General features: G+C 48.9%; 1 protein-coding gene across 1 annotated transcript in view; it reads right to left on the bottom strand.

The window, feature by feature from the left end:
* MYO10 (myosin X) overlaps positions 1-17,851 on the bottom strand; it is a 231,308-nt gene that overhangs the window by 101,075 nt on the left and 112,382 nt on the right. The window contains exon 4 of the mRNA XM_049648266.1: positions 11,817-12,004. Coding sequence (XP_049504223.1) covers positions 11,817-12,004 — 188 coding nt within the window. The remainder of the gene's footprint in view (positions 1-11,816; positions 12,005-17,851) is intronic.

Raw genomic sequence — 17,851 nt, 5'->3', positions numbered from 1 at the left:
GAGAGAGAGGGAGAGAGAGGGAGAGAGAGGGAGAGAGAGGGAGAGAGAGGGAGAGAGAGGAGAGAGAGAGAGGAGAGAGAGAGAGAGAGAGAGAGAGAGAGAGAGGGAGCCCACAGGATCCAGTTTGATGGCTCAGAGCCAACCGAAGACTAAGCTAATCGAGGTGACCTGGAAGGAACACGGCTCTGGAGGTAATGCTCCAGAAGGAGCGCAAGGGCTCTCGGGAGATCAGTTGTTGCTGGTGGTCACGTCCCGGACAAGCTCAGCCCCGCCAGATATGGACAAGCAGGCATGGAGATCAGGGATTTAAAAGGAGAAACTCAATTTTGTGTAAGGCACCATGTCTGGTACTTTGGGGAGAACAGAAGTAGCCAAAGGCAGGGAACTTATAAGAAAAGTCAACTAAAGGTCTAAGCAACAGAAGAGCAACACCAACAATGTATCAAAGCAGCGCCTTCACAACTGCTAAGTGGGCGAGATACACGGATGAGCTCCGCGTGGTCCTGAAAAAGCTGCCCTCGTTGAGTGCCACGATCTGGGAAGTTACGCAAGAGGAATTCTGGTGCAATGGGAAATGATTAACCACACGTAATAAAGGAAAGGGAGTGACTCAGAGATGACAACAGCCACGTCCGGCTGGGTCCCACAGACCCACGGGGAATCTACACTGGTCTAGGCAACTCTCAGTAACACCGTTCCCTCTGCAAGTGACAGGGTAGATCCCGGGCAGATGCGAGGACTCCAGCCGGAGAGACTTCATGTCGAGCGTGCTAAGGGCTCGTGGGGGGCTTTGTGTACACACAAGAGACACCAGGCAGAGACCTCCCCCCTGCTGCAGACAGTACTTGGGAATCCACACCTATCTTGGGACAATAAAGCAAAAGCCAAGAAAATCAGAGAAGGTCCGGCAGGCGTGGCTGAATCCCCAGACCCGAAACTGCCCTGCCCGGTGTTATCTGAGTTGGGACAACTTCGGCTGGGTTTTCTGTTACCAACAAGCAGATTCTTGCTAGTACGCACGTCTTCACGTCACTGGCACCTGTCTAGACCAGGGTCTGGCACACAGAGGGCATTCAGCAGTCAAGCACTGAATGAATGACATAAACTAAGAGAGAAAAACTGCAAGAAGAGATTTAAGTAATGCTTGGCATTTGAAAAATATATATATACATCTATCTAGTTGTTGACTCTATCACACACACATACACACACACACACACACACACACACACACACAGAACTTAAAAAACCAAGTCCTCTAGTTAAAACGTATGAGACAGAAATGATGTCACGTGTTCCCCAAATGCGTTTCTTTGTCCTCCAGCACAAGGAAGCAGACAACGTGTCAACCTCCCTGGTAGTAAGGACAGCAATGCGTGAGTAACAGGGACTGAATGTGGCCAGTGGAACAGAAGGGCAGCTGAACAGCAGAGCGAGAGGGACATGTGCCATTTCCTTGTCTGGTGGGTAAAAATTCCCTTCTTCATGGTCCTCTGGGCTCCGCCTCCCATGCCCACCACCTGGGTGCCCTCAGGGTTGACACATCTCTAAACAAAATGACACGCAGAATAAAGTCAAGTCTCTTACCTTCCCTTGTGGGGCTTCAAAATGAGCAAGACGTAAAGCATTCCTGTGTAATGTTCCTGAGATGGGGGGGGGGGGTGCTGTTTGTTATAGCCATTAGCTTACCCTGACAAATATAACATGTTAAAGATTCGATCACAGAGCAGATACGGTTCAAATTCAAGAGCAAGACTTGGTCAAAGAGAAGAAAACCCAAGACTCTCATTGCCATGAACCAGTCATGGCTATCGATCTATAGCAATCTGCAGTCACATTTTTTCTCACTCTAGCATACTTTTTTCAAGCACCTTCTTTAAGTACATCTTTTTTGGCACAGAATTAAAACTTGAAACAAAATAAAACCCCGACTTGAACGGTGCTCTGTGACCACAGTTCTCAAACTTGGTTGCACATCAGAATCACCTAATACACCTCTAACCTGAACCGTAAGGTGTAGAACTCAACTGTCGGTATTTTTAAAAAAAATTTCCAGGGGTGCCTGGGTGGCTCAGTTGGTGACGAGTCCAACTCTTGGTTTCAGCTCAGGTCATGATCTCCCGGTCTCGTGGGTTTGAGCCCCACATCGGGCTCTGCGCAGGCAGCGTGGAGCCGACTTGGGATTCTCTGTCTCCCTCTCTCCCTCACCCTCCCCCACTTGTACTCTGTCTCTCTCAAAATAAATAAAGTTAAAAAAAATTAAAATTAAAAAAAAAAATAAAAATTTCCAGAGGATTCTACCATGAGGCCAGGTTTGGGAACTGCTACTCTTGAAAGCAGTTTCACAAAATTCAGAGAGGACCGTAGTAGGAGGGGACAGGTGGGGGCTACCATATATGGAGACACGGAAGTGTTACCTGAACAAGGCAGAGAGGAAAGGTAACCTGATCACAAGGTGACAGGACTCTCCGCGGGTCATACACCTTTAAGTAACACTCCCCCCTCCTCCACTTCTCCCTCCTCCTCCCCCCCCCCCCCCCCCCCCGCCTGTGACGTGAAAAGTTTATTGAGGGTCAAACCAAGGTAATCTTCGAAGCAATGGAGGAAGAGCATCTCTGCAGGTAATTCCTTCCCTCCTTAAACATCTGTGCACCTGCTACGTGTCAGGCTGCACTGAGGGCTCAGAAAGCAGGGATGCGCGAAATGGCACAGTCTGTCTGTGATCTAGCAGCACAAAGATACCGAGCAAGGAGTCACAAGCGTCCCAGAGGACAGGAAAGTTCAGATTTAGGTGGACGGTAAGGGCTCAGTAAAGACCTTTTTTGGGGGAGCAGGAGGGTCGGGCAGCACACTGATAGGGAGACCAAAAAATGAAAACATGCACCGGAGACAAGTGGGTGAAAATTGAAGGGAGAGCGGGGAGACCCACGGGAGGACCCTGCTCAGTGCCCTGGAGGAAGGAAAAGCAGCCAGCAGGGCCAAAGTCCAGGGGACTGAAGGGAGGACAGTAGGGCCCCACTGAGAGGTCACTGCTGTCCCGTCAAGTAGTTCTTTTAATAGCGGGGCACCTGGGTGTCTCCACTGGGTAAGTGTCCGACTCTTGATTTCAGCCCCAGTCGTGATCTCACAGGTTTGTGAGTTCGAGCCTTGTGTCAAGCTCTGGGCTGATGGCAGGGAGCTTGCTTGGGATTCTCTCCCCCCGCCCCCACCCCCTCCTTATTCACTCTTTCTTTAAACAAACAAACAAACAAACAAACAAACAAACATTAAATAAGGGAGTAGGGTGGTGAGGAAGATCACCAATCACCCCCAATCCAGACATTTTCAAGTTAACCATCATTATTAACATCTATGCAGCATATAATATACATGCTAAATACGTGTGATAGTGTGATTATTTATTATAATATATACTGGGTCCTCATCCTCCTTTCTGACAGAGCTCCTAACACACTTGGAATTTCCTAAATGATGACAGCAATAAAGATGTCATTTGTTATGTTAATGAGGTGACTTTTGGAAAGCGCCCAGGTAATCAAAGACTGGGGGGGGGGGGGTGCTGGTTGCCAGGGGAGCCAATAACAGAACTAGAAGGTTGGGACTTTCAATTCCTCCCCCCACCACTGGCCTTCGGGGAGGGGAGAGGGGCAAGAGATTGAATTCAGTACCCATAGTCAATGATTTAATCGTTCATGCCTAGGTGATGAAGCTGGCATAGAAATCCACGAAAATGGGGGTGGGAGATGTTGTTCCGGAAGCTTCCGGATTGGTGAACCCTTGGAGGGAAGCCGATGGCCTTTTCCCCAGATCTCATCCTAGCCATCTCTTCCAGCTCTTTCTGAGTCATATCCTTTTATAATAAACCAGTAATCCAGTAGGGAAACTGGTTTCCTGAGTTCTGTGAGCCACTCTAGCAAATTAATCACACAAAGGAGTGGATCCGTTGGAACCTCCAATCTATAGCTCGGCGAATCAGCAGCACAGGTGACAACTCGGAATTGTGACTGGTACCTGAAGTGGGGGGTGGGGAACACGGAGACGGCAGTCTTGGGGGACCGAGCCCTTAACCTGTGGGATGAGACATCATCTCCAGGTAGACAGTCTCAGAACTGAGTTACTGCTAGGTAATGTGGGAGAATACGACAGAACACGTATATTACAGCACAGTGATACCCAGAACTAGGTATCCCCTTCCATCCTTGTGAACTGTAATCACAGAACTAGAAAGCCAAACTTAAGAATACAAGCAAAAGTAATAACTTCTCCAAAGAAGACATCCAGACGGCCAACTGACACATGAAAAGATGCTCCACATCACTCATCATCAGGGAAAGACAAATCAAAACCACAATGAGATACCCCCTCACACCTGTCAGAATGGCTAACAGTAACAACTCAGGCAACAACAGATGTTGGCGAGGATGCAGAGAAAGAGGATATCTTTTGCGTTGTTGGTGGGAATGCAAGCTGGTGCAGCCACTCTGGAAAACAGTATGGAGGGTCCTCAAAAAACTAAAAATAGAACTACCCTACGACCCAGCAATTGCACTACTAGGCATTTATCCACGGGATACAGCTGTGCTGTTTCGAAGGGACACATGCACCCCCATGTTTATAGCAGCACTATCGACTATAGCCAAAGCATGGAAAGAGCCCAAATGTCCATCGAGGGATGAATGGATAAAGAAGATGTGGCATATATATACAATGGAGTATTACTCAGCAATCAAAAAGAATGAAATCTTGCCATTTGCAACTACGTGGGTGGAACTGGAGGGTATTATGCTAAGTGAAATTAGTCAGAGAAAGACAAAAATCATATGACTTCACTCCTATGAGGACTTTAAGAGACAGAACAGATGGACATAAGGGAAGGGAAACAAAAATAATATAAAACCAGGGAGGGGGACAAAACAGAAGAGACTCATGGAGAACGAACTGAGGGTTGCTGGAGGGGTGGTGGGAGGGGGGATGGACTAAACGGGTAAGGGGCATAAGGAATCTACTGAAATCATTGCTTCACTATATACTAACTAATTTGGATGTACATCTTAAGAAATAAAAAATAAAGTTAAATCAAAAAAAAAAGAATGCAAGCAAAAGTAGAACGCCAAACAAACAAAAAAATCCAAATGAACAGGACTAATTCTAACCTACTGGTTAGCGTCACCGCTTTGTAGTGTGACGGTCTCACTACCTGGGTGCGGAGGCTGGTGTCTTTCTTCCACCACAGGCGGCGTGGTGCCTCGTTTCTTCCACCTTGTTCCTTTCTTCTAGCCGCCGTACAACAGTGACTCGTACGGCGATTACGATGTTATTCTACCTCCACGAAAAGCAAACACATCGCTTACACATCCAGTCCTACATTTTTCTCATTAGCCCATGGCAATTACGGTTCTAACCCTTGGTACCAACATGACTGCTGACACAAACATGGGCTTCAGAGAACACGTGTTCTCCCAGAACCAACATGAGCTTAGCCTGCTGAAAGCAAAACAAAAAACTATGAAAACAAAACAAAATAAATAAATAAAAAAGAAAGAAAGAAAAGAAAAATAACCCCAATCACTGATATGGGGGCCTCACAGGCCATATTAAAAGCTTTGAGAAGTTTTCATAGGCAGAATCAAAGTCACAAGGCAGTTTTTTGAGCAGGAGGCGGTCATGACCAAGTTCATGGTTTTAAAGAATCGCTCTGTGCAGAGTATGGAGTGTGGTGAATGCATGGAGGGAGGCCGGAGAGGACGCAGGGAGACAGACGTGAGGACAGAAGGGGAGTTAAGAGAGGGGGCGGCGGAGACGAGAAGTGAGCGGCCCCGGGAAAGATGGTGGGGGGTGGGGGTAGAACGACACGGACAGCCCCGGTCAGGAGGGCGGTAAGGGACAGCGACATGCAGGGAAGGACTCCTGAGAGCCCGGGGAGCTTGCCAGGGGGATGATCCTAGTGTTGCGACACAGGCCTGCACAGCTGGCAAAACCCAGGAAGCAGTCTCCGTGAGATCGGGGTGCTTTACTGTGCACGATTCTACCTTAATGGGGAGGCGGGAGGGGGCATGTGGAGGAGAAGAACTTCTAGTTCCAAGAAGGACTTCTTGACCTCAGGCTTGTGACCCGGTGGCATGGAGTCCACTTGCTGAGCATGAGAACAGGGGAGGAGGAACACACGTCTGGGAGAAGCTTCGGATGAATGTAGGACGTGCTCTGAGATGCCCATGAGCCATCTCTGTGATGGGACCTCAGAGGCACTTGGACATACATCTGGAACTCAGAGGAGAAACTTGCGGGGGAGGGTGGAGGGGTCTGAGACCAGGGAGTCCTGCACACCCGGAGACGGAAAGGTTGACGGAAGAGGAGCTGGTGGAGGATGACTGGGGAGCCCCAGGGAACAAGGAAGCGACCCACAATGATGGCGCACCATGGAAGGAGTGGGGGAGGTGTGCGGCCTAAGGGCGATACGGAACCAAAGGTGAAGATATTTTTTTAAAGGATGGAACGTACTAGAAATGCCAAGGATCCAGTAGAAAGGGAGAAATCAGAGAATCAGGGGGCAGGGAGGCCCAAAGACAGAGAGCAAAGCCCGCAAGAAAGCAGAGAGGAGGGATTCTGAACCCACATGAAGGAAAGGGCCCCTTGATGTGAACAAGGCCCTTACCCACCCACACAGGCTAGTCTCCCAGATACCTGCCCTGGTGCCCACAAACTATGGCCCCAGATCCGCTCTGCTGCCTGTTTTTATAAATAAAGTTTTATTGGAACACAGACCAGCCTGTGAGTGTTTTCGTCCTCAAAGGGCAGAGTCGAGTAGTTGTAACAAGACCGACTCACGACGCTTGAAGTATATACTCCTGGCTCCTCGTAGAACACTTTGTGAACACCTGACCAACATTCTCAGTCCTGTGTGAATCAAATTCTTAATTCACACGATGCTCTCGAGATCTACGTCAGTCACTCCCTTGCTTGCCAGAGGACTCAGGCAAGTGTCTGCCTGCACGGGATTCAGCGCACGGGTCTCCGCAAGCAGGACAAAGCCCTGAACATGTGTCCTGCACCAGCAAGGAGGAGTCCGTTCTAAAATGACACGGGGAGACTGGAGCTCAATCCTGGGTCTACTGCTCACAGCTGAGGCCTCTGGAAAGTCACTTAACAGCACAGAGCCTCAGTGTCCCCACGGAAAGTCCTCTTGGGCTTGTCTGGGGGTGACGCACACACGTGTCTTTCAATTCCCTTGCCTTGCCTTTCCAGCCCCAGCCCTTCGTGTCCCTCAGCAAACCCCACAGCCTCATGGGCTACTTTCCACTTCCTAACTACCCTTGTTGGTCCAAACATTGATGCTTTTACAAGGGCTTCTGTGCCCTTCCTCTCCTTCATGCCGGCCATATTCCCACACGTTCTCTGACTCATAACCATACACCCTTTTCTCCATGAAGTACTGACCGAGTTCCTTCCTGAGGACCTACCACCTCCTCTCTCAGCGACCATGGACACATTTCTAGTATAGCTTTTGGTAGCCTATATTGAAATTACTTAGCTCTATCAGTTTCTTCCCATCAGAGGAGAAGTTCCTGAAGGCAACGATTGGATTTTATTTCATTTTTTCTTAATCCCCAAATTCTAGCACTGCAACCTGCCATACTACATGAGCACGAGGCATGCATGCCTCATGCCTAATTCGGGTTGGTGCCTTTTAAAAAAATATTTTAATGTTATTTTTTGAGAGAGAGAGAGAGAGAGAGAGAGAGAGAGCGTGCGCGCAAGCATGCGCAGGGGAAGGGGCCAAAGAGAGAGAGGGAGACACAGAATCCGAAGCTGACTCCAGGCTCTGAGCCATCAGCACAGAGCCCGACGCCGGGCTTGAACTCAGGGACCATGAGATCATGACCTGAGCGGAAGTCAGACACTTAACCGACTGAGCCACCCAGGCGCCCCAGGTTGGTGCCCTTCTAATCCAGGACACAAGTTTTGTTCACTGTTCCAACCCCATCATTTCTAAGTACATCACTAGAAACAGAAAAAGATGGAACACTTAATTATCATTCCAGAATGGAAAAGAAATCGCTCCAGTTTTGGAACACCAAACATGCAAAGGAAGCAAAGGTCCTAAACCCAGCCACTCTGGACACCCCGGTTGAATGCTGGCCCTCTTACCAGACACACGGACAGTGAGGTTCATGGATGAATCAGGCACAGGCCTGACTTACACGACACACCTGAAAAGGTCATGTATCCTGATAGGCCCTGATAAACTAAACCCTGCCTGTCCAATCAAGGTGTGAGAAACTGAGGTCAACGTAGAATGTACCAGATCAAACAAAATCAAATGCTGATCTTGCCAGCTAGATGAAAAAAACAGAAAAAGTCTCAAGTTTCAAACATAGATTGATATTTTAAAAACTATAACAGCATAAGCATTTGCTTAAATGTGCACAAAAAGGCAAAATTAGAGCTTAGGAGAGGTAACAACCTTCTAAGTAAAACCAACACGAGAGGCTTGGGCTAGAAGCCTAGAGACTCAGCATGCCACCAAAGAGATGGGGACCTTGGCCAAGGGACCCAGGCTCGTGAAATGAGGGAATAATTGATGTCTGAAGTCCTAATTCCAAACAGGCCTACTTTCTGATTTTAAGGTATCTCATGAGAAAAGGTTTGCAAAGTAGTAAAACACATTGTATCCACCAGGGGGCAGATCACGCCTGAGGAAATCTACACGGGGCTACAGTAACCTGCAATTTTTATTTTTATACTCAATTTTCTGTAAATTCCCACAGCCCCAATCCCCATTAAAAAAAAAAAAAAAACAACTGGAGAGATTAAACAAGACACACTTTAATGAGAACTCTATTCTTAAAGACTCCATTTCCTGAGTTAATTTAGATAAATACAGTTACTCTGTTCACATCAGTATTTCACAATGAGAGCTTTCTAGCCGGGATCCACTCACCCTCTACCTCCCCCCTTATTTTAAATACCACAGTCTTTGGCGTGAAAATGCCAACCCCTTTCCGTTTTATTAGACACACACGCACGCACACGCACAGGCACACACGCACAATGATCTCATTTGATTTTTCACTTTCTTCCTAAGCTGCTCTGTCGAGCAAGTAAGCGACAGACAAGGGATCCTCTCATTTTTTTCCAATGAAAGTGGGTAACACAGGCCATTATCAGTGGCAAATAGTTAGGTACCTGAGTGTGGAAAACCATTCAATCTTCTTAAAATAGATGTTTTCTTTCTTTCTGTTCATCTTATTAAATTATTTTCTGCAGGCTGAAATGGTGATCTTAAACTCTAAGTTCTGAGCCTTGCTGAAGTCATCTGGAAGAGGCTTCAAACAATGTGCTTGAAGTCACAGGGCAAGTTCCTTTACTGGCAATGGGACCCTTGAAAGCCCCCCTCCCTTTTTAAAAAAAATACACTGAATAGTGTCATTTCTTTTTTTAAAAAAAATTTTTGTTAACATTTTATTTATTTTTGAGACAGGGAGAGACAGAGCACGAACAGGGGAGGATCAGAGAGAGGGAGACACAGAATCTGAAACAGGCTCCAGGCTCTGAGCGGTCAGCACGGAGCCCGACGCGGGGCTCGAACCCACGGACCGCGAGATCATGACCTGAGCTGAAGTCGGCCGCTTAACCGACTGAGCCACCCAGGCACCCCGAATAGCGTCATTTCGATTGGCCGCAAGTCATAACGATTCATATTTGCTTCCCTAACTAAATGGGTAGCCCCTCTATCCAAGTTACTTGCACCGCCCAGGACGTGAGCACCATAAAAGTGATAAAGCCAAGAGAGTGTATCTGCCCGGATGCTTCCCTCCCCTACAAGAGGCAGAGACTGAGGTCGAACGAGGAAGAGGAAGGCAACGTTCTGCTGCTCTAGTGGTATAAATTCTGACCTGTTACAAAAAGCAAGGACCCGTGCACAAGGCCAACGGGTGAAAACAGTCAGAAGAATACAATCCCTCAAGCAGTTTTCTGCGTGTGGCGCCCGCAAATACCACAGAACAGCCACACGCACCAAAGGGCCGTCGGAAGGCTTCAGTGAGTTGATGCCTGAAAAGTTCCTGCCCGGCGTCCACCTCACAGCCAGCCTTCAAACCCCGTGAGCACATTCATCCCCAAACACATACCGCGTGGGACACTGTGTCTCCCAAACGTCCTCGGCTGGGGGTCCCCCGGTTCCCTTCCCCGTGCCCCTACGCTCCCCCTTTCCTCCCTACAGGAGCAAGGACGGCTTCCCCGACAGGTGAGCCGGGGGGCAGGGGGAGAGGGGGGAGGGCTGGTCAGCGAACTGGCTTCCCGCAGTGATCGTGATCGTGGCCACCGCTGACCTGCCCTGTATCCGGATCAGGGGGTTCCGTCTAATCCGGGGCCGCGGTGTTAGCCAGCCCCACTGGCTGCAAGTCTAAAGTTAACATATGGCTCCCCATCGGTCTCACTTCCATGGAATCAGAAATCCGGAGGGGGAAAGGAGGGTCTCATTGAACATCTCCTCCAAATCCAAACGGCCTTGTCCTTCCCGCTTGAAATAATAGACTTCTTTAGCCACAAGCTGGGACTAGAAAGTCACCAAAAACAGAAGCCACTATCTTTCACACCAGCCGTTTTGGTACACCACAGGTTCTCAGTGACGGCCGTGCTCCGTGAATGCAGGCCTGGCAGCAGGAAAGAATCCAGGCTTCGGTAACTGCACACAAACCTCACTGGCAGGGAGGCTCAGCACATCTGCTGTGAATATCGTCCCGGGGTGTTATAAGGAATAGAAAGATCCAATTGGATGTCCCTAGAGTTTAAGTGATGAGGCCAATCTGAATTAGTTAGTAAAAATTAAGAAATACCTGTCTTAATGTGTATTTTTGAGAGAGAGAGAGAGAGAGAGAGAGAGAGAGAGAGCGAGCGAGCGTGCACACACGCAGGGGAGGGGCAGAGAGAGAGACGGGGACACGGAATCTGAAGCAGGCTCCAGGCTCCGAGCTGTCGGCACAGAGCCCGACACGGGGCTCGAACTCACAAACAGTGAGACCATGACCTGAGCTGAAGTCGGACGCACGCTTAACCGACTGAGCCACCCAGGCGCCCCAAGAAATATGTTTAAGGAAATGTACTCTATTGCTTTTTGAGACAGTTTCCTAGTGATCGGTTGTGACAGTGGGCCTTTTGGTAGTTTAAGAAATGAGTACAACTTGGCTGAAACAGAGACGTCCAGACCCTATTCCGTTGCCAGAAAAAGGGAAATAAACACGTCCTTCCATCATTCCCTCAGCACACACACGGCAAGTGCCTTTTCTGTCGCGAATTCAAAGGTACACTTCAGGAACACCCAGTGCAAAATCATCAAAGTTCTTCAACTTGGGCAATTCTGTGCAACCTTATCAAACCAGACAAAGAAAGATCTCTTGCTCAAATATACATTCTCACTCTAGCATACCTGTAACTTTTTAATTTTGAAAGAATTACGCGTTTTCTTAAATGTATAAAACGACCATGCCACAATGGAATAAACCAAAGAATAATTAAGGCACGTAGTAAAAAAAAAAAAAAAAAAGAAAGAAAAAGAAGGGAGTAATTCTTCTGAGGCCCAGAGGGAACAACTTTGGTACGTCTTGCTTTTTTTTTTCTAAGCGAGCCTGGGTCTTTTGAAGGCCGTAGGGATGAAGCCACTCAAAAGAGAAAACTCCACTGGAGAAACCGGGGCACCTAGTAGACCTGTTTCTCGTGAACGTTCTGAGCAGGTTTCGTGCTCTGGGGGCCGGCGGAGGCACCAGCTCTCCGGGGGGTCCCCTTCCCGTCCCTCCGCCGGCCTCACGGGGGACGGTTACCTGATGAGGACACACTGGTTGTCGTGACGCTTCCACAGGCAGCGGTAGCACTCGTTGGCGACGGCGAAGACGTGGGGGGGCAGCTCCCCCAGGTGGCATTTGCTGTAGCACTCCATGGTGGCACGCTCATACAGGCCAGCGATGGTCTTGTAGGGGTTCACGGAGGCAATGATGGAGCCGATGTAGGTCTGCAAGCACACGGGAGGGGGAGACAGAGGAACGCCAGGTTATACGGGGCGCCGGGGGGCCGGGGGGTGCGCGCTGGGGCAGAGACAGAAGAGTCTGGATGCGGCTCTGTGCTGGTCCACACTCGGAAGGGGAGGGCGGCCACAACTCCCCAAAGCCACCCGTCCCGGGCTTTCCCGGAAGCCACCTGAGGTACGTGAAGGGGAAAGACGGGGTTCCCCTCTGCACACGTTTCCTAGACGCCTCTGGGATAAAACCTTGGCATCCTGTACAAAGGGAGCCATTTCAAAGAGGACTCACAGTGAAAGGCAAACCGGAGGCCCAAATCCCTGCTCCCCTGTCCTAGCCACAGAGGACTGTCCACTCCCATCTTCTTTCCGGTTGGGTGTCTATCAGGAAACAGCAGGGTTAAAGAACTAGAGAGACGCAGAGGGGCTGGGGGAGAGGGGAACGGAGAGTTACTGTTTAACGGGCGCAGAGTTTCTGTTTGAGATAGTAAGAAGCTTCTAGAGATTGACAGTGGTTATAGTCACACAGCATTGCAAATGCATTTAAAGCACTGAATTGTTCACTCAAAAACAGTCGACATGGGGGTGCCTGGGTGGCTCAGTCGGTGAAGTCTCCAACTTTGGCTCAGGTCACGATCTCACAGTTTGTGGGTTCCAGCCCCGCGTCGGGCTCTGTGCTGACAGCTCAGAGCCTGGAGCCTGCTTCGGATTCTGTGTGCCCCTCTCTCTCTGCCCCTCCCCTGTTTGTGCTCTGTCTCTCTGTCTCTCTCTCAAAAATAAACATTAAAAAAAATTTTTTTTTAAAAAGACTTTTTTTAAAAGTCAAAATGGTAAATTGTATGTCATGCATATTTAACCATACCTTTTTAAACTGTTTATTTAGAGAGAGAGAGAGCATACGCATGCATGAGTTGGGGGTGCAGAGAGAGAGGGAGAGAGAGAATCCCAAGCAGGCTCCGTGCTGTCAGCACAGAGCCCGACGCGGAGCTCGATCACATGAACCGCGAGACCACGTCCTGGGCCAAAATCAAGGGTGGGTCACTTACCTGACCGAGCCACCCAGGGACCCCTTAACCGTAACTTTTAAAAACCAAGACCGTTTTGAAAATACTGGTGCTGAATAAGTGATCTGGGACTTAGATGCCAGACAGTCTTAACCCTTCTGGAACAAAACCCAAGCTAGAAATGAATCAAGCTCTTCAGAGCAGCAAAGCCGAGGCCACGATCATTAAAATGTGAGGCCTGCTGCCTCCTTCACGTGCAGAAAACCGTCTGCTTGTACTCCCGCCAGAAACGCTAACGGAGTGCGATTATCGGGCTTCCCGGCCCAGACACGGCTGAAGCAGCAGACGGAGGGGTAGAAGCAGACCCCAGTCACCACCACTACCTTTTACGGAGCACGGGGCCCTGTGCCAAGTGCTTCGTGGAGCCTTCGGGGCCGCACGGGAGCCTCCAAAATTCCTGCGGTGAAGCCTTGACCCCTAATACCTCGGAAGGGGACCGCGCTTGGAGCGAAGGCCTCTAAAGAGATGATGAAACTGAACGAAGCTGTTAGGGCAGGTCCTATCCGACGGGACTGGCATCCTTTCAGGAGGAAAGCTGCATGCTCAAAGAGACACCAGATGTGTGTGCACAGACAAAGACCATGTGAGGACACAGAAGGCAGCTGTCTGCAAGCCGAAGAAGGAGCCCTCGGGAGAAGCCAACCCTGCCAACACCTTGACCTAGGACCTCCAGCCCCCAGAACGGTGAGAAGATCAGTGTCCTTTTAAGCCGCCCCCTCAGTGATACTTTGTTAGGACCTCCGGAGCCGACCACCACATGGGGCCCCTGTAACACTCACCAGAACCTAACGAGCTCTGCAGCATTACTACTCCCATTTTTCAGATGCAGAAACTGAGGCACGGGGAAACAGTGGCACGTTCGCCTATGCAGTCAGTATGCGGTAGAAAGCAAACCAATTTGCAGAAACGTCTTATATCCCTTGGCAGGGCACGGCAGTGCAGCAAGGAAAGGAAAAGCAAGCGACGCTAGGCAGAAGGTGCGACCCTCCTGAGAGCGTCTGTACCACACGCGACGCTGCAGCATTTAGCCATCACCACTTTCAGAGCGCCTGCCACGAGCACTCAGCTCGGCATCATATGCTCCGCGGAACTGTTTCCAAACGTCAGGAGGTTTCCAATACGTTTTGGGAACGTTTTGAACCAAAAAAGGTTAAAAAACATAAAAGAATTATTACCGTATGACCAACTCCTAGATATAGACCCCAAAGAGTTAAAAACAGGCTCTCCGACAAATAATAGCGTTTTTCGCACTTACCTAACAGTGGAAACCACCCGAGTGCCAACGATCAGAGGGGCTGGTACACAAGAAATGGTACGTCCATACAATGGACTATTATTCAGCCACACAAAGGCATAAAGTGCTGACACGTGTCACAATGGAGAACATCGCAAATACCACACTAAGTTAAAGAAGTCAGACCTGAAAGTTCACGTATCCAGAAGAACAATGGAGAACACGGAAAACATTACACCAAGTTGGAGAAGTCAAACCTGAAAGTTCACGTATCCAGAAGAGGTAAATCCATAAAGACAGACGACCGGTGGTAGTTACTATGGGCAGGGGGAGGAGGAGGCCAGAAGTAGGGGGTGACCGCTTAGTGGGTCTAGGGTTCCGTTCAGGGTGATGGAAATATTTTAGAGCTAGACAGGAAGGCTGGCTGTATAAGAACTGTGGGTGTATGAAATACCACTGAATCGTATACTCTAAAGTGGTTCATTTTCAGTTATGACAATTTCACCTCAATTAACATAGAAGACATAGCACGTTAATGGGTAAATGTTCAGGTCTTTGGAAACCTCAACTCTCTAGAAAGCCCATCTTCCCCTGCCAGAGCACTGTGGGCAAGATTTGGCCATACAGACGGGACTGCTTTCTCCTCTGGGGAAGGAAAGTCTCATAAACATATTTTTTATGTTTATTTTGAGAGAGAGCATGTGAGCATGCAAACATGGGTTGGGGGGAGAGAGGAGAGAGAGACAGAGACAGAAAGAGACAGAGAGAGAGAGAGAATACCAAGAAGGCTCTGAACTATCAGTGCAGAGCCCGACTCGGGGCTCGAACTCACAAACCATGAGATCATGACCTGAGCCAAAACCAAGAGACGGTCAACTGAGTGAGCCACCCAGGTGCCCAAGCCTCCTACTTCTGAAGGACAACAGAGAACCACCTGGTTCTCTGGAGGAGGCCATATGTCTTCCATCAATGCTCTGACCACAGGCACTGGTGCCTTCCTTCATGTCAACTGTTTGCAGAGATAAAGCGGGCAGGCAGACGGTGTCGAGGCTCTGGGTGTCTTAGCCCCTTCCACTACGTTGTCTAAAATGTCAGAGCTGTTTCTACCTTTTGGTAGCGGAATGATTATTTTTAAGCATATTTTTTAAAGTTCGTTTATTTTTAAGTACTTTCTACACCCAATGTGGGGCTCAAACTCATGACCCCCAGATCAAGAGTCACATGCTCTTCCAACTGAGCCAGCCAGGTGCCCTGACTACTTTGCTTCTGGAAATCTCAAAACTGTTCATTTTTCTGTGAGATACGTTCTTACTTTTTTCCTCCGTTGGCAGAAATCAAGACACTAAAGGCTTCCCTCTTAAAACAGCTCAGGAGGCACACACTGCAATACTCTTTCTCACAAGTAAAATATAAAAGCCACACAGTATCAAACTGCGCATTAAATTAATATTAGGATATTAACCTGTTAACAACACACTTTTTAAAGAATGATCCGGGGGCGCCTGGGTGGCTCAGTTGGTTAAGCGGCCGACTTCGGCTCAGGTCGTGATCTCGCGGTCCATGAGTTCGAGCCCCGCGTCGGGCTCTGTGCTGACGGCTCAGAGCCTGAAGCCTGCTTCGGATTCTGTGTCTCCCTCTCTCTGCCCCTCCCCCGTTCATGCTCTGTCTCTCTCTGTCTCAAAAATCAATAAATGTTAAAAAAAAAAATTAAAAAAATAAAAAAAGAAAGTATCGATTTACTCATTCAGGGTATCATAACCTTTTTACAAATGCTTTACTTTGAAAGTGATTCTCTTGGTCACAATCTTGTAGGCCCGCTGTCCCCTCCTGGTTGGGCCACCCCAATGGTCATGCAGTATCACTTAAGAGATCACTCATCCCGGGAGTGTGGATGACACGGTTTTTGTACGGGGGCAGGGAATCCAAGGGCATTAGAAGCTTGTTAGCACAGATCAAGTTGGAACATTCCAAATGGTCTTAGGCCTGCTTTTAAGTAACTCGCATTGAAGTCTGTAAAGTGTTTCAGAACAGTGTGGTTGGTAGCTAGGACATCCCCATCCCCCAACCCGCAGCGATTCTAGAGGGGAAGGGAAGCCAGGCACTCTGAACAAGCATTTGTGCAACAGAAAAGCAGTCTGCAGAACTGGCAAACACTCCATCGGTGGTCACGCACAGCGGACCCACTAACGCATCATGACATCCTCCCCACCGAGCATAATCACTGCCACACAGCTTGAGCACACTTCTCCGGAAACAATATTGATCTCCGTGTCTGATTTTCACAGCAAGATGCGGAAACACGTCCCTCGTCTTTCAATCTAGTGAACTGCCATCGAGAAAACTGGTCCTGGGGCACCTGGGTGGCTCGACTGGTTAAGTGTCCAACTCTTGGTTTCAGCTCAGGTCATGATCTCACGGTTTGTGGGTTCGAGCCTCACATCGGGTTCCATGCTGGCAGTGTGGAGCCTGCTTGGAATTCATTCTCTCTCTCTCTCTCTCTCTCTCTGCTCCCACCTCGCCCACTGCTTGCTCACTTTCTCAAAATAAATAAGTAAACTTTATTTAAAAAAAATAAAGAAAAAGAAAATGTGGTTCTTTATTACACATTCTTGAGAAATTAGAAGTTCCACATAAATATTACAAAAAATAGACTTTCATCCCTTTACACAAGAATGCCTGATTTTTCCCATGTTGATGGAATACTTCTGGAAGCCTATATAGCACGTGCCTTTGTGTTCCCAAACCCAGGTCAGTGAACCTAGTTTACTCTTTTAAGGATTTTTGGCCTTTTTCCGTCTCTCAGCCTATGAAAACGATGCCCGCACCGAATGAGGCAGACAGTCTTACGTCCACTAACCCCGCCCCGGATCGGAGCTCCCGACTACTTCTCCCACTGCGGCCTCTCGACCTTGCCACGCGCCCCACGTAGCACCAGTTGAGGGGGGCTCCAAATCTCAAGGGCGTCTCCTTCCGAAACTGCTGTTCCTCCGGTTCCTCCACGAGAGGAGCGGCTGAAGGTGCTAGGAGGGTCTGCGCCCTTTGCAGACAGATCGTTTTGCTGTACAGGCGATGGAAGCCACCAAGCCAGGCTTTTATTTTACTGTGCACGGCACACACCACATACCGCGGGAGATGAGACACACATTCAAAACGATGTGCGTTTCGACCGCTGAAAGCTTTCACCATCCAAGTAAGTGAGGAGCCCCTTGGCAGCTACGTGTCCTTAACTATGTGACAATGCTTCACACCCCATGCACACATCTGTATCATTAAAGCAGATGAAGGGTTGAATTCCTCTGTCCCCACAATGTTCAGGACCCTTCTTGATGGGCGCAGAGAGAGCACTTAAGGCTAAAATTGCTGCATCCGATTTCAAAAGATCAAGCATCTGTTGGCATATGGCTATATTCCAACAGGACTCTAAGAATGCAGGCACTCCTGTTGGGCCCCTTCCACTTTGTGGTTGAGGCTTCCAGCATATAAAACACATAATCTACGAGGAAGGGGAGGGGCGGGGAGGGGAGCGGTCTGAGAGGGTTGTTT

This window comes from Panthera uncia (assembly GCF_023721935.1).
Source record: "Panthera uncia isolate 11264 chromosome A1 unlocalized genomic scaffold, Puncia_PCG_1.0 HiC_scaffold_17, whole genome shotgun sequence".
Classification (NCBI taxonomy): Eukaryota; Metazoa; Chordata; class Mammalia; order Carnivora; family Felidae; genus Panthera; species Panthera uncia.
The sequence above is the reverse complement of the archived record's forward strand: the minus strand, read 5'-3'. Positions and strand labels throughout refer to the sequence as shown.